This window comes from Quercus suber, unplaced genomic scaffold (genome assembly GCF_002906115.3).
Source record: "Quercus suber isolate HL8 unplaced genomic scaffold, Cork oak 2.0 scaffold_1253, whole genome shotgun sequence".
NCBI lineage: Eukaryota > Viridiplantae > Streptophyta > Magnoliopsida > Fagales > Fagaceae > Quercus > Quercus suber.
In genome coordinates, this window is record NW_027070645.1 from 18,515 (window position 1) to 34,752 (window position 16,238).

The 16,238-nt window shown below is 32.9% G+C and overlaps 1 protein-coding gene across 1 annotated transcript; it reads left to right on the forward strand.

Annotated features, from left to right (window-relative positions):
- The first annotated feature begins 11,263 nt into the window (after positions 1–11,263).
- Positions 11,264–14,491, forward strand: LOC112031531 (large ribosomal subunit protein eL14z). The gene is made up of 5 exons (XM_065769656.1): positions 11,264–11,360; positions 11,621–11,722; positions 13,373–13,502; positions 13,575–13,687; positions 14,254–14,491. The coding sequence occupies exons 1-5, from the start codon at positions 11,358–11,360 to the stop codon at positions 14,308–14,310; spliced, it is 405 nt and encodes a 134-aa protein (XP_065625728.1). The 5' UTR covers positions 11,264–11,357; the 3' UTR covers positions 14,311–14,491.
- The last annotated feature ends 1,747 nt before the right edge of the window (positions 14,492–16,238 follow it).

Genomic DNA, 16,238 nt, shown 5'->3' on the forward strand with positions numbered 1-16,238 from the left:
TGTCAGTTAAGTGAAGCCTAAAAATCTAGGATTTTCTCCAAATGGGAATTCAACTTGTAATAGGATTCCTTGACCTATTTAAAGGCTTTTTAGGGCAAAATTCAGGGAGGCTAGTGCTAGGGCTGAGATGCAAAACAGAAAATTGGAGCAAAAGGCAGTGCCGCATGTGGCTTCTCTGTAGCTTTTCTCCATGATAGCATTGTGACTATTTCTTTCTTTATTTTATTTGTCTAGTTTAATGTTTAGTATTTTATTCTTTTGTTTTATTTCAATTACCATGAGTAGCTAAATTTATAATTATGGTTGAGGATGAAACCTTGTTAAGGATTATCAATAATATTTATGTGATTTGATTTTTCCCACAATAGTTGTTCTTTAATGATTTAAATTGTTCTTGCTTCATATCAATTGACTAAGATAGGATTCTAGATATGAGTTCAATTATGTTTTTCTCATGATTTAGGATTTGTCTTAATTAATTGAATGCTTGGTTTATTAATTCTTGATTATAGAATCGGATATCGTTTGTGATTTGTCTGTCAATGGATACAAGTTATGATTTGATTTTTAGAATTGGATATATCTTATGATTTGTTTGGCTACGAATACAATTGATGATTTGGTTTTATACTTAAGAAGCGAAGAAGAACATGCTTTTGATTTTTAAAATAAGGATTTTAATGAGGATATTTTCCATGATAGCAAGATTAATTTCTAGATTATCATGTAGTGAGTTGGGAAAAATTAATGATCATAAATATATGCTGATATGACATGCAAAGCGGATTCCAAAACCTTAATTCCTTTCCCTTGATTGTTTACATTTTTTTATTGCTTTATATCTTTTGCTTAGTTTAACTATTTGCTTAATTTTATTATTTGCTTAGTTTATTAAATTTCAAAACAACCAATTTTTATTAAACTAGATTAGGATTAATTTGGTTAAGGTTTAATTAATTTTCCTACGTTCATTCAAGTCCCTGTGGGTTTGACCTCGTTCTTGTCAAACTATACTTCGGTACGGTTCGTACACTTGCGAGTATTTTAAAATTTCACAACAGTCACAGAAAAAATAGAGGTCTAGGCATCTCAAAACAATGCAAGTTATGTGGAAAATTAGGACACAACAAGAGGAGTTGCAAGGGAGAAGTAGGAGGGAACTCTTCCTTGCCTGGGAGTGCATCCCAAGCTAGTAGGATCACTAGGAGGGTAAATATACTATTTTGACTTCGATATCTTCATTGTTTTGTTTTTCAGTTGGCAAACTATTAATTGTTATTATGCTTGTGCTTGCAGGCAGCCAAGGATGGTCATGCAAACAGCCTAGTTGTAGGCAATGCACAACCAGCCAAGGATGTGACCACAAGTGCACCTCCACCCCCCATTGATAACCAATCCAATCCAAGACTAACAAGACAGAGGAAAAGAGGTGCAGTCACTACTGAGACTTTGAACGCAACTGGGAATGCAGCAAGATATATGGCAGCAATGAGATCTGCTAAAAGATAGCAAGCTGAAGCAGGACCTTTTTTGTTGTTGTGCTATATGTTGAAAGCACTCTTCATATGTTTATGTAACTGCTAGAACAATTGGCATTTTGGTATACTTATATAATGGCTGACCAAGTCTTTTTTTTGTATGAATGTGCTTGGTAGACTTTGTCCTACATTTTGTAATTATTGTGGTACACCCAAAATAGTCATTGAGTGTTAAATATTTTGTGATTATTTTGATTATTGGTAATATTGTGATGATTCAGCTTCCATTATTCAGATTGCTGGTTTTAGCTTTAATTTTTAAAAGGCTAAACTCATGTCTTTTGGATGAAGCTTGAGTGTATTACATAGTCTATGCAGGTAATATTCAGTTTAATGTGCTGGGAAGTTGTGGTGATTATGCAGGTTTGGTGAGCATTGGAGTTTAATGTGCTGGGCAGTAGCCAGTTTTAGAGGGTAATGATTTAAATGATGTTTTATGCAGTGTGCTGGGTAGTAGCCAGTGTATTATGCAGTCTATGTATGTTTTATGCACTATGCTGCAGTAGCCAGTGTATTACATAGTCTATGTATGTTTTATGCAGTGTGGTGGGCAGTAGCCAATGTATTACATAGTCTATGTATGTTTTATGCAGTTTAATATGTAATGAATGTAGTTTTATGCAGTTTAATGATGTATGTTTATGCAGTTTAATGATGTATGGATTAATGAATGTAAATTATGCAGTTTAATAAATGTAAGTCAATCAATGTGAGCATTGGAGTTCCAGTTTATGCAGTTTAGTAAATTATGTAATGAATTATGCAGTTAAGTAAATTATGCAGTTTAGTTTTGAAAGATGCTAAATATTTTGCATAACCATTTTAAGGCACTGTTCAAATTATGCAGTTTATGCCATCTGGTGTTTGTGCAATCAGCTCTATTTTCTTGCTTGGCAGACTCAAATTGCAGTGTCAAATTGCACAGTAAATATGTAATTACTGTCTCCATTCAAAATTTTATTATAACCCTTTTAAGGCACTGTTCAAACTGCACAAACACTTCACAACAATGTAATAGATTGGTACACAAATCACAGATTAATTAAAACTACCATATTCCATTGCTAAAGTCTCGGATTACAAAGATAATTACACCAAAAATCAGGCCTTCTCCCACTAATACATACCAACACAAATTATAGCATTTTTCCACTAATACATACCAACACATGCCAACACCAAAATTCAGTTATTTTTCTACTAATACCTACCCACCTAATGACCCATTTCCCCCCCCACCCCCCACCTATTTAGCCAACCAAAAGAAGCATCATACAGAGTAGCATCCCACTTATCACCAGAGACAGCCCCAGGCAAATGAGCAGCCTCTTCTCTCTCTTCCTGGAGCCAACAATGGCAGCTTCAAGGGTCAAAATCCGTTGCCTCTGCTCCGGAATCAGCACCTTGCCACACTCGCAGATTTAATCATCACGCCACTAAAAAAATTTACACTTGCATCCAACCTGACACCCAAGGGCCAGATAAAACCCATCATATCTTCAACCAAAATCATGAAAAACAAGAACAAATAGTATTAGCAAATACTACCTTACCAGCAAATACTACCTTATTAGCAAAACCCATTAACAAATAGTATTAGCACAATATTCCAACACTTGTATTTGCAAAGTACAAGAAAACCAAATTTATATTGTCATCTGAGAAAACCAAATTTTAATTTTTTTTAATTTTTTTATTTATTTAAGAAAAGAAATTCTGGGTTCCCAAGACAGATTAGCAAAAAAAATGAAGAAGGAAAAAAATTTGTTATCTACTTTTTTTCTACAAATTAGCAAAAGAATTTGGTTGTCAAATATTATGAAGCTGTGTTAGTTTAAGATCAAAATGAAGGTCTTAGAACTAAGAGAAATAACCCAGAAACCCAGAAAAACCCAGAAACTATATAGAAATCTAAAAACAAGAAATTTAAAAACGTTACACAAAACGACCTTACCCAGAACAAATTTTAAAACCCAGAAACTATATAGAAATTTAAAAACGTTACACGAAACGACCTTACCCAGAATAAATTTTAAAACCCAAAAACTATATAGAAATTTAAAAACATTACAAAAAACGACCTTACCCAGAAAAAATATTAAAACCCAGAAAAAATTTTAAAACCCAGACAAAATCACTACCTTACCCAGTAATTTGGACACCCATAGAACCTTCTTCCAGGGTTGTCAGGTGTCCACAAAACGACCAAAACGGGTTTCTCCAAGCAAAAGCATCGGGTTGGGCCCCTTTTCCTCAAGCTTCCACTCGACGACATCGAGCTTGAATCCATGGAAAGCAGTTGATTTGAAGATGGTTTTTTGCTGTGTGGTGAGCAAGGAGCAATTGATTTGAAGATGTATGGATTAATTCGTGACTAGTGAGGGACTTCAATCTGTGTTGTGACTGATGAGCGAGGAGCTGAGGAAATTTGGGGGTTAGGGATTTCTATTTGGTATTGGCATGAATTGGGGTTTTATTTGGGTTAGGAAGGGTCACGTGAAGGACACGTGACTACTAAGGGCGGGGAGTAACTAACAATGACCAGGCAAGTTACTATAGATATTATTTTATCATTTTTTATCAATGACGTTTGCCACGTCAGCAAAATCCGTTTATGATGTAACGATAGGGACTAAAATAGAACCCGTTTTTCAGGATAGAGACTAAAAGCGGTAAAAATAAAACTTAGGGACTAAAACGGAAATAGCCTTAAAATGTAAGGACTAAAATGTGCTTTTCACCATAAATAAATAGATATGGTTGAACTTGAAATTGGTCTCATTAAATTTTATTTATTTATTTTTTAGGAACATCAAATTGTATTTCAAGATTTAATTTAATTTTTTTTAAAGGTATACACTCAAAATGTTATACACATGTAGTTATGAAACAATCTAAATTTTTTACTTCAGAATGATCAAAAGATTTTTACTTTATGATGTTACATTTCATCCAAATGCCTTTTTAAGAAGTGAGAATTAATTAAAATGCTCATTGACAACTTACTTTATATATATATATATAAAAGTAATAATGATTACAAGCAAATTAACTAGAAAGTCTAATAGAAGTGAAAATAAAAAATCGAAGTGCAATGCGTAAATCCCCAAACCTGAGACAATCAAACAAAGTCCAAATTAGTAAGGACTTCAACTAATCAATAGATCTCACAACATTCTTGAATGTGTAACTATTTTGTTCCTTCCACATGAACCACATCAGAGATGCTTGCACCATATTCCACACATCCGGAAATGTTTCCCAAACAGTTCTGCCAAACAAAAAGGAGGGGTGCTATTGTTTTCGGTAGTTAATAGTTTGAACTTTGGAGCTCTTGTTGAACATTGAGCATTTAGCTTTGTCTTGTAAAACTATTTGGCAGGACTAAGAATGCAAACAATTGGTAGATGCCACTAGCAAGTAGAGCCCCAAAACTATTAGACCAAAATTGATCCACATAAGTTAGTATAAAATTACTTACAAGTTTGCTTTGAGCACTCATGTTAGGGAGTGTATAATAGAAAAATGTGAAAAATTTACACAATTCTATCTAAAAATAACTCACATCAGCCCAAATGTATAATTGTGTTGATTTACAAGTTTGCTACAATAACTGTGTAAATTTATATTGAAACTATTCTTTCATTACGTATATCGAGAATAAAGAAATAGAATTGACGGTGATTATTGTGTGTAAATAAATAAAAAAAAATTAAAAAATAAAGAAAAATTGATATTTTAATGAAATATAATGTAAAATAGATAATTTGATGTAGGGTATTTTGAAAAGTAAGTATGTAAAATCAATTAAAAAAATAAATTCATATGCTAAAATAGACAATAATCTTTGCACAAGTTGACACGAACGTTCTAAACCATGTAAATTTACATTGACACTACTCATTTTGCATTTAGTTTAGCCTTTTATCAATTAAAAAATAAAGAAAATTTGATATTTTAATGAAATATGATATAAAATAGATAATTTGATGTAGGGTATTTTGAAAAGTATGTAAAATAAATTTTAAAAAAAGTTTATATGCTAAAATAGATAATAATTTTTGCACAAGTTAATGCGAATGCTTTAAATCTTGTAAATTTACATTGAAACTACTCATTTTGCATTTAGTTTAGTTTTTTATTCTTTTTTTACCTCTCTCAATGGTGGTAGTTGTTGTGTGTGTGAGTGTGAGTGTGTGTGTGTGTGTGTGTTTTTTTGGCTAGAGGTTGTGAGTGAAGAAAGAGAAACAATTAAAATTGATATTTTAATAAAATGTAGTGTAAAATAAATAATTTAATATAAAATGTTTTGAAAAATAATTATGTGAAATAGAAAAAATAAATTCTTATGATAAAATAAATAGAAATTTTTGGATTAGCCGACGTGCAAGCTTTTAGCTTAGCTACCTAAGATGAGAGCCCAATTTCTGAATGCTGAACCAATAGACCTATGTGTTTGGGCTCTTCAATAACACTAGGCTTAAAAGGATTGTTTGTCTGATTAATGGGACTCACCGAATTGTCATTGGGCTATTCAAGTTATAGACCAATTAGTTTGGTGGACTTGACCAACTTCACCATCATGCAATGCCCAAGAGATAAATCCCCATGATGACTTGCTTTTTTAATTGTGTGTTTTTTATAGTCATTTTTCCAAATGGGGGTGTTTGGGACTTTTCAATGGCAAATGTAGACAGAGATATGATATGATATTTCATCAGATGGGCAAGGATGGCAATAAGATGGAGTAGGAATCGAGTCATGGGCACGTTGCACACACATTCTAGAGGTCAACTAGGAAAGAGTGAAAGTATAGGGTGACTTTTGTTTTTGTTTTTTGCTTATTTTTATTTTTTATGGAAAGGAAAATGAGAATTGCTTGACTTATGAGTAAGTGTGTTCAGAAAGAGAAAGGTAAGTGTCTTCAAAGTTCAAAGTGGAAGAAACCCAAACAAGGCTGAGCAAGTCAAGCAATCCATGACATTTTTGCCATCCCTAGTTCGGGAGTCTATTGCATTCTCTCTAATCTCCCCTTTTATTTTTATCTTTTTTGGGTCTGAGTCTTTAACCAATATCCTCATTATTTTTCAATTAAATCGACATTTCCATTCCAGATCGAAGTAGAGGAGATCCCTTTGATCATCATTCCATTTCAAATCAAAGTAGAGGAGATTCCTTTGATTGTCATTCCAGCAACTCTAGATCAAAGTAGAAGAAGACCTTTGATCGTCATCCCATACAACTCCATTTTCAAGATCAAGATTGAAAAGTCCTTTGGTCACCCCAATTGCAAAGAATCATGTCCAGAGTCATCCACTACCAGCTAAGTTCGATATATATATATATATATATTTTTGGTGTCAAAAGATAAGGCTAGTTCTATGTTCCAAGGTTTTAGGTTCGAGGGCTAGGTAATCTTTGAAAGTTCAACCTCAATTAAATCATGGTTGCTAAAATCAGTGTCTTCATTTTACATTGACATTCGCTTTTCAAACTCTGTGCAATGAGGGGCATTATGTAGACACTCGATTTTGCACCCATGATTTAATCAAGGAGAATGACTTGAATGACTCGAATGACCATCCATGTACCCAAAAAAAAAATCATAATTGCATCACATACATCATTCTGTTCTTGCATTACATACATCATTTTGTCTTTGCATTACATGCATCATGTCATTCATTACATATCATGAAAATGATCTTGAGATTCTAACAGTCGCAAGGGTGTTTCTGGTTTTTAAATCGGACCTTCAGATCGAAATATATTGCACGATCAAGTTTGCACGGTCTATATGCATTGTGTCTAGGAAGAGTCGACTACACATGATTTATTTAAATTAATTCTGATTGGTCAAACAATTAAAATTAATTAAATAATTTTGTGATTGGTTAATAATTAGGATTAAAGATAGAGATGCATGCATAGGAATAAAAGGGATGATTGGATAACAATAAAATTGTAGATAATTTGAACTTTATCAAGATTTATTTTAAGGGATTTATCCACAAGATAATTGTTCTTAAAAATCTTGAATTATCCAGAAAAGAGATAAAATAAAATCATAGACAGAGGATGAAAACATGTCTAGGTACAAGGACCGGTCAAAAAACCCTAAAAGGAGAGTCCAAATGACACCTGAACACGGAAGTGCATTCGGCATCCAAGAACCAATTTGGCACTTTTGGAGTGCCGAACAGCACTTTAAAAGTGCCAAATTGCCATCATGTGGGATTTGGCCTAACAACCTTCGAGTGATGATAAGGCACACTCTTTTCGACCTTTTCGCAAAAGGATGAGTCCAGATTTGCATCCTAATCGTCTATGCCTATTTTTTAGAGATTTCTGACCTCTATAAATAGAGACTAAACCTCATAATTCAGCACATTTTTTTTATGCTCTGAGAGACATACGTTTTGAGGCTCTCAAATTAATGATACTTGTTGATCCTCTTTGATATTTGCTGCTAAAATTAGGGTTTTAAGTTTCAAAGATAACTGAATAAGTTTCTTTGAACCCTAAAACATTCTCTCAAGAACAAAGAGTGTTGATGCAAGAGGTTGTTTCTTAACCCTTTTTCTTATGATGTGATGCTGCATGTTATATTTCTTTCTTTTTCAAATATCCATAACATGAATTGTTAATTGTTTTTTTTTTTTTTTTAAATGTGATTGTCATAATCTCTTTCTTGAATGTCAATAATTTGCATGTGAACAATTCCTTTTATTAAAATAAAATAGATCTACATCTAAAGATGTAGATCTAACTTTTTCTCAATACAAACAAAAAACAAATTTGCATCTTTATTAGATGTAGATCTAACTTTTTCTCAATACAAAAACAGATCTGCATCTTTTCTAGACGTAGATCTAAAATTTTTCTCAATATAAAAACAAATCTGCATCTTTTCTAGATGTAGATCTGAGTTTTTCTCAATATAAAAACAAATCTGTATCTTTCTTAGATGTAGATCTGAATTTTTATCAAATCAAAACTGATTTGTATCTTTCTTAAGATACAAATCTGATTTTTTAATACATGCAAATTGTTGAAATAAAGGAAGAGATCATGTACTACTATGTTTGTGTTTGTTTTAGTTCATGTTGCATAAATTTAAGTTATGGGTGAAACTCTCTTCTTAAAAAATCTTTTCCATATTTTTTAAACATATAAAAAACAAATCTGATTTTTCTGTTATCAAAAAACCATTTTTTTTAGTTCTTTAAAAAACATATCTAGCACTTTTTCCAATCAAAAGACTATATTTTATGCAATAAAAACATATCTAAATTTTTATCCCCAAAAACCTTCTTTTTTTTTTACTAATCAAAACAGATTTGAATTTTTTTAAAACAAAAGAAAAGACTTCATTCATAAATAAATTTGAATGATTTAATTTTAGTGTCACATGTTCAACATATCATTCATGACATGCATAAACAGGTACATTGGTCACAAGAGTCTATAAAACTAGACTCTGTCTGGGCAGAATGGATGCCTAATACCTTCACATTCCGTAACCTAGCCTCTGGATTTAGCTAGTCTTATCTTTACTTTTTATTTTTAGGTAGATTGTAACTAGGACAAAAAGCCATGTATATTTGGTAGATTGTAACTAGGACCCAAAGCTGTGTAAAGTTCAAATTTTCAATTATGTATTTCATTATTCAATCAATGAATGGAACACATTCAGTCATGGAGATTTGTGTTTAGTTTTCTTATTTTTTGTACATAAAAAAATAAGTGGCGACTCTATACTACTTACCCAAAAAGAGATGTGCCCTAAAAGGTACTCGAATCTCTTTTTTTGAGAGACATCGTTTCTCACAAGGTGTTGACTGGTGAGCACGGTTGGGGTGGCTGGAGGCGTTCCCACTTTCCTAATGGCTTGGACTAGTGGTCATTGACCTTGTTCGAACCATATAGCATTTTGTCAGAGAAAGATAAATTGCAAATCACAAATTTCTTCCTTTCCCACAAACAGCACCAACTGATGATGTAAAGAAAATTAGTAAACTAAATGCTCCGGCTTCAATGGACTAGTGGTTGTTGAAATGCCTAAAAAGAAAGAAACACAAGATCAAAGGTGATCAGGATGAACCGTCTAAGAACCCTCCGATGCTTAAGTTAGTTTTTCTCTCTAGAACTCAAGAATCACAACTTTAGGAGCAGTAAAACCTTACTTTCATTTGATGTGGATGAGTCCTTATATAGTGAGCTTTGGAGTGGTTACTTATTTAGTAACTTCCTCAACACGTGTGGAAGTTGGAAGGTTCAGACTTAATTTCCACACCTGCTATAGAAGTTAGAATGTTCAATCTTATCTCCTACAACTGTCACTGAAAGTTAAGTACTTAGTGGGAAGTTATAGTGATGAACAAGGATTTGCTCATACTTCAAAATAGTAGAACATGGCCTGAATTACAAGCTTTCGTAGATAAATCCATTTCTGAGAATTTTCTAAGTGTTGCGAGGTTGTCCAGGTACTTCCTTGATGGACGACCTTCATTACCATGGACGACTTCCCCACAATGGATTGGCCTTCCTATATTGAGTTAACCTTCTTGGACCTGGATGACTCTATGGACAAATCGGAGATGGTACGATTTTTGGTTCACCGTCAAATCCTTTTAATATACCAATCATAACTAATTAGAAATAATCACACGTGATTCACCTTAATTGTTCAGATGTGTGTTAACCGTTAAAACTTGATCTAACTATATCTTTTAATTTGATGGTTCAATTTAAGCACATAATACGTTGTTTTGATTGTTGGAACTTCTAAGTTTATTTTCAACGACGTATTGGAAGATCGAACAACCAAAATGAAGATTTTGCCTCTTCAACAAATTTAAATAAGGGTTGCAAATGTGGTGTTCATAGGTAGCGGTAATTGGTGGGGGCGGTAAGAGTTATGGACTTTATTAAAATAAACCATTTTTTTTTCTAACATGTTTAAAATCACATAATTTTAGTGTATTAAAATATGTTATATAAGTTTGAGAAAGTTTATAAACACAACAAAATTTGACATTTATATTTTTTACAACATTGTTTTGAATTGTGATAGGTTTGAGTCTAATTTTATTTTGATTTATGATAAGCTAACACGTTAACTTGTCATGAAAAATATCGTGAGATTTATTTGGTTGTAGAAAACCTTTTTTTTAGCTGGCAACCACATCATTAATAAGAACAGACAAAAAACTTGATTAAAAATAGTGTTCGATGATAAGGAGTAAAATTAAAATTTTTGAACCTTAGGGACCATATATGATATATCAGATTTATAATCATCATGGGAAAAAAAAAATCAAAATGATACCAAATTGATTATAAAGTAATTTGCATTTAGTCTATTTTTTTTTATGACATTATAAAAAAAAACACACACACAAAAAAAAAAAATAATAAAAAAGAGACAATTTTTTTTTCCACAATTTGCTATGGTAGCAAATTGAAATTAAAACATTACTTTTTATATAGACTTATAATTAATACCACTTTTAAAAGATTCTCTACTCCAAATGAAAACAAATGAACTTGTGTTCCTTTTTTTTTAGAATATGAACTTGTGTTCCTTAAAACCGAGACAAAATTTATTAAAACCAAGGGGGATAAAAATTAAACCAAACTAACAAATTACGTACCAATCCATTGAAGACACGTGGTAAAGTCCACATAGGTTGAACCACATGGAATCACTACCCGTTATGAAAAACCCTACTTGTAATATTATTTCTTTTCTTCGCAAAGCCTCTTGTGCCTCCCTCCCCCAGTGTCTCCACTCCTTCAGGTCCCAGGAAAAACAAAATGGTATGATCCTCTTAACCCTCTGTTTGTTTCCCAAGAAAACCCAGAAACCAGAACTACATTACAAACAACTCTACTACTTTTTCATGCAACTCTTAGTTGATTATTTGTTATCAATTTTGTTTTTTGTTCAGTTTTAAGTTATTGGCTACATGTGTTTTCTGTGTGTGTGTAGGCACTGTGCAATGTATTGTGGCTTTTTATTTTTATTTTTCGGTAAAATGAATAATTTTGTTTTTGGGTATTTGGGTGTGAATTTGTAGCCGTTCAGGAGGTTTGTGGAGATTGGAAGAGTGGCGCTTGTGAACTATGGGAAGGAGTATGGAAGACTTGTTGTCATTGTCGATATTGTCGACCAGAATAGGGTATGTTTTTCTTTTCCGTTGCAGTTTATTTATGATTGCTTTTGTTTTTATTATTCGTTGAAATTGTATGTTTTGGGTCAAATTTTATGTTGCAATGATAAAGGGAACTAATAATAATATGCCACAACAGGAAAGAAAAAAAAAAGTAATGGTCTTAGAAAGCTATTTGTAACAAGGGTTTGATACGTTAGTTGGTGAAAAAAATGGTAAAAGAAGGAATCAATTGTGGAATGTAATATTTTTTCGGTTCTGGTAATTGGGTTAGTGCAAAAAGTTGGTAATTTTGTTTGACAAAGTGATAATGAAATGCTACATTTTTTTTTGGCAATTTACAATTTTCTGTGATAGCTTTATTCTGCTCTCTCTCTCCCCCCCTCCCCCCCCACCCTCTCTCTTTATTATTATTGATACTCAAACACACCCCTTGGTCTATCAGATACATTTTGTGCTGGGTTTCTGTGAAAACGATGCAATTAGGCTATGTAGCATTATTTTTTAAACTATCAAGGACAATAGAAGGCCCAGAGCACTAAACATATAAAAACTATATTCACTCACACATCCTACCGCTGTTGAAGGAAAAGAATAAGGGTGGGGTGGAGGGTGGGAAGTTTTCATCTTATTTGGTCAAAGGTGTTGGATGTGTCTGGTGGATTATTTGCACCTTTCACCTCGTTATTATGCCTACTGAATGAGGGAGCTATGACCATTTTGTACGGCTTTGTGATAAAGCCTAGAACAGATGTGTGTTGTCACTCCTTGCCCTTTTCTTCGTGGTATTGTGTGTGTATATTAAATAAGGGGAAATTTTCAGCAGTGGTTGCACTTGCATGTTCTATGTACATCTAGTTAGGTGGGGTGGCCTGAACCTCAAAAAATGTGCAGTGCATGTTGTTTTCTTTTGTCCAGGGTGCATTCATTCGTGCGTCTAAGCCACGTATCTCTTAGCGAGGTAGCCTGGAAGATGTGTAGTAGATTTTGTTTTCGTTGGTGTAATTCTTCTATAACATCCAATGCTACTTGTCAAATGTTTGCTTTGTCAATGCCAATGAGCTCTAGCTCAACTAGCACCTCCTCCCCTTACAAGTTCTCGGTGGAGGGTGAGTTTGTGGGTTCAAAACTCACTATGTGCTCGTGTAACTTATCAATAAAGAAAATTTCTGCTTTGTCAATCAATTCTTTCTTCTTATAAAACATATGTTTGCTTTTTCAATGCCAATGAGCTCTAGCTCAGCTAGCAACTCCTGCTTTTGCAAGTGCTAGGTGGAGGGTGAGTTTGTGGGTTCAAAACTCACTTTGTGCTCTTGTAACAATCAATAAAGAAAATGTTTGCTTTGTCAATCAATTCTTTCTTCTTACGAACATATGTTTGCTTTGTGAATGCCAATGAGCTCTAGCTCAACTAGCACCTCCTCCCCTTGCAAGTGCTAGGTGGAGGGTGAGTTTGTGGGTTCAAAACTCACTTTGTGCTCTTGTAACAATCAATAAAGAAAATGTCTGCTTTGTCAATTAATTCTTTCTTCATATAAAACATATGGTACTCAAATCACCAATCCTATTGATATGATGTGATTGAGATATATGGTCTTCGAAGTATTCACAATCTCCAAAGTCATACAAGTTATAATTCCTGGTACTTTTATGCTACAGGCTCTTGTTGATGCCCCTGATATGGTGAGGACACAAATGAACTTAAAGAGGCTTTCACTCACTGATATTAAGATTGACATCAAGAGGGTTCCAAAGAAGAAGACTTTGGTTGAGGCCATGGAGTTTGCTGGTAAGTGTTAAGATGTATTTGTCACCTTTTTCTTGTTTCCTGAATTGAAACTCACATATACTGTGATGGCAGATGTGAAGAACAAATGGGAGAGCAGTTCCTGGGGAAGGAAGTTGATTGTGCAGAAGAGAAGGGCCTCACTTAATGATTTTGATAGGTTCAAGATAATGTTAGCAAAAATCAAGGTTTGCAATTATTCTATTAGTATACCTTGCTCTAATCCTCATTTTGCAATAGTGTGGTTATGAAAAACTAAGAATGTTTTACTGCACCATTTATAGTTTTGGATTCAGTTTGGGTCAGAATTGAGCATTTAGCCCCACCACAATAGACATCGTCCATCAGGAGTCATATGCCTAATTTAGGAGGCTGAGTAGGACTGGAACCCATGATATTTATGTAGTACACCTACTTCATAATTTCATATCTACAAGCATCAAACAAAATTTTATGCAAACCCTATAATAAGATCTATATGATGGACCTCTAATTATAGGTAGTTAATGAAGAGCACACATCCACATGATCACGAGCTATATAATTTTTAACCCTAGCATTTGTTTTCCTTATAGTCTGAAATGTTGCAATGCTAAAAATCAGTGGGTGCCCCAGCTCATGCCTATTGAACTATGAGCTCCCAGATCATTTTTCTCATAGTAAATTAGTATACTTGATATTGTAGAATTAAGCTGTCAGTTCTTCAACTTCTTGGGCTATTATGATTTTAATTGCTGTATTATTGCGTATGCAGAGGGCTGGAATTGTCAGGCAGGAGCTTGCAAAACTCAAAAAAGAAAGTGCAGCCTAAGATGGTTCAATTTAATATGGTTTGTTTTCATCTATATTTTAATTAGTTGCGTGAACCAATTAGCTGGTGTTTGTGTCATGGATATTATGAGAAGTTTGACCTCTAGGAACTATTAATGAATTATATGCACCTTTTTTTTTCTTTATCAAAATATTAAAAAAAATAAAAAAAATTCTGCACCTGTCTCTTCTCCCTGATCTTTGTGATGGTATCATGAAATCTTTAGACATTTAGAATTTATGTTTTTTTAATACTTCTATGATCTTTTCCCCTTTCTTTTATATTCTGTTTGCCTGTTTGTGTGAGGAATAAGGTAGGATTTTACTCAAAATTGTAAATTTTAGGAATTTCTAGGAGTAATTTCCCTCATTTGATGAATGGTTTGCTGAATTTGTTTTGTTGTAAAATATTTTCAAATGCAAATTATTTTACATGTACAACATATTTAGATATTTGATGTTACATGTAAAATTTTAAGTATAAACTACCAAAACTGTCAGCGTTGGAGACTTTGTGACCGGACCGTTGGAGACTTAAGTGGCTACGACGACTGGACCAACTACACCTTGCCTAACCAATGATCAGGCCACTGCGCGCTTTTGTTTTGTATAATGTTTTATCAAATTTTTAAAGGTAAAACATTTTCAAATTTGGTCAAATTTTACAAAGAAACATAGTAAAATGTTAAAAAATATTTTCAGTTAAATATTTTACTTTGAAACGAAAGTAGTTCCAAATTCCATAGAAGCGATACTTCTATGGAATACTAAATTTGAAAATTTCAAAGTATCCAAATTTTGAAGTTCCAAATTTCATAGAGGTGTCAATTGTACAAAATTTACCAACGTCATCAACTCATGTACGTAACTATCAATTTTCTAGTTGTCACAAGCACCATATTGATGTCACTTCCACTTGTCGTCACTGTCAACATTATTGTTGCCGCTGCCATTGCGCCTTGCGGTGGTCATCATCATCTCCGCAGTGACCACACCATTTATGCCACCAATTTAATAAGGACATCGTATTATGACCATCACTAAATCATTGAAGTTGTCATCAGCATTGCCAATACAATGCTATCATAGACATTGTCATCATCATTGCCAATACAATGCTATGATTTCTCAGTAAGAGTACAGTAGTTCAATAATCTTATAACTTATTCTCCTTTATATAGAAAATAAGGGTTCACCGTTCAAGTATCCCCGTTTCCAACTTGTTGAAAAAATTGAATTACTAAAAAAAAGTTCTATAGTTTCTTTAATTTTTAAATATACTCAATTCTTTTTTTAGAAGGTAAATATACTCATTCAAATGATAAAAATTTAATTTTGTTATCTTATCATTTTGAATATTTAAAGAATATATATAAAACTAAGATCGTTTAACTTTTTGTTGATCTCATAATATTATGTTACATAAACTTTTGAGGTCTCATAATTTTACATATCATTTTTCTTATGAGTCTGAATTTGGTAAGAATGAGATATAAAATTCATGTTTTACATGATCTAATAATAGATTGCTACTAGTTTTTTTACTTAAAACTCAGTACATTACACCATACTTAATAACATTTCAATGAACTTTCAAATCCCAATTTGGTTGGTTTTTCCAAGGGGTATTAGATTTTTTTTTTTTTTTTTTTTTTTTTTAAGATAAAAGATAGAATTTTTACTCTAGCTTAATTTAAGTATATATGTGTGTGAAACTTCCTCCTAAAGATTTGAACTCCGGCTCTTACCCCGCACATCTCACAAGCATTTATACTTGTGGAGTGATCACCGTCCAAGGGTATGCAGTGGATGGGTATTAGAATTGATTGGGTGTAGTTGTACTTATTCTTTAATATGTAATAAGATGACGTGACATATTGAAATTGGAAAGTGTAAAACTTGGATATTACACCATAATTATCAGATTCA

What these genes read in the sequence shown, in the direction of transcription:
- LOC112031531 (XM_065769656.1), top strand. An exon ending in TGAGGCCATGGAGTTTGCTG is followed by an intron (nt 13,503 to 13,574) that starts GTAAGTGTTAAG and finishes CTGTGATGGCAG; the next exon opens with ATGTGAAGAACAAATGGGAG. An exon ending in TAATGTTAGCAAAAATCAAG is followed by an intron (nt 13,688 to 14,253) that starts GTTTGCAATTAT and finishes TTGCGTATGCAG; the next exon opens with AGGGCTGGAATTGTCAGGCA.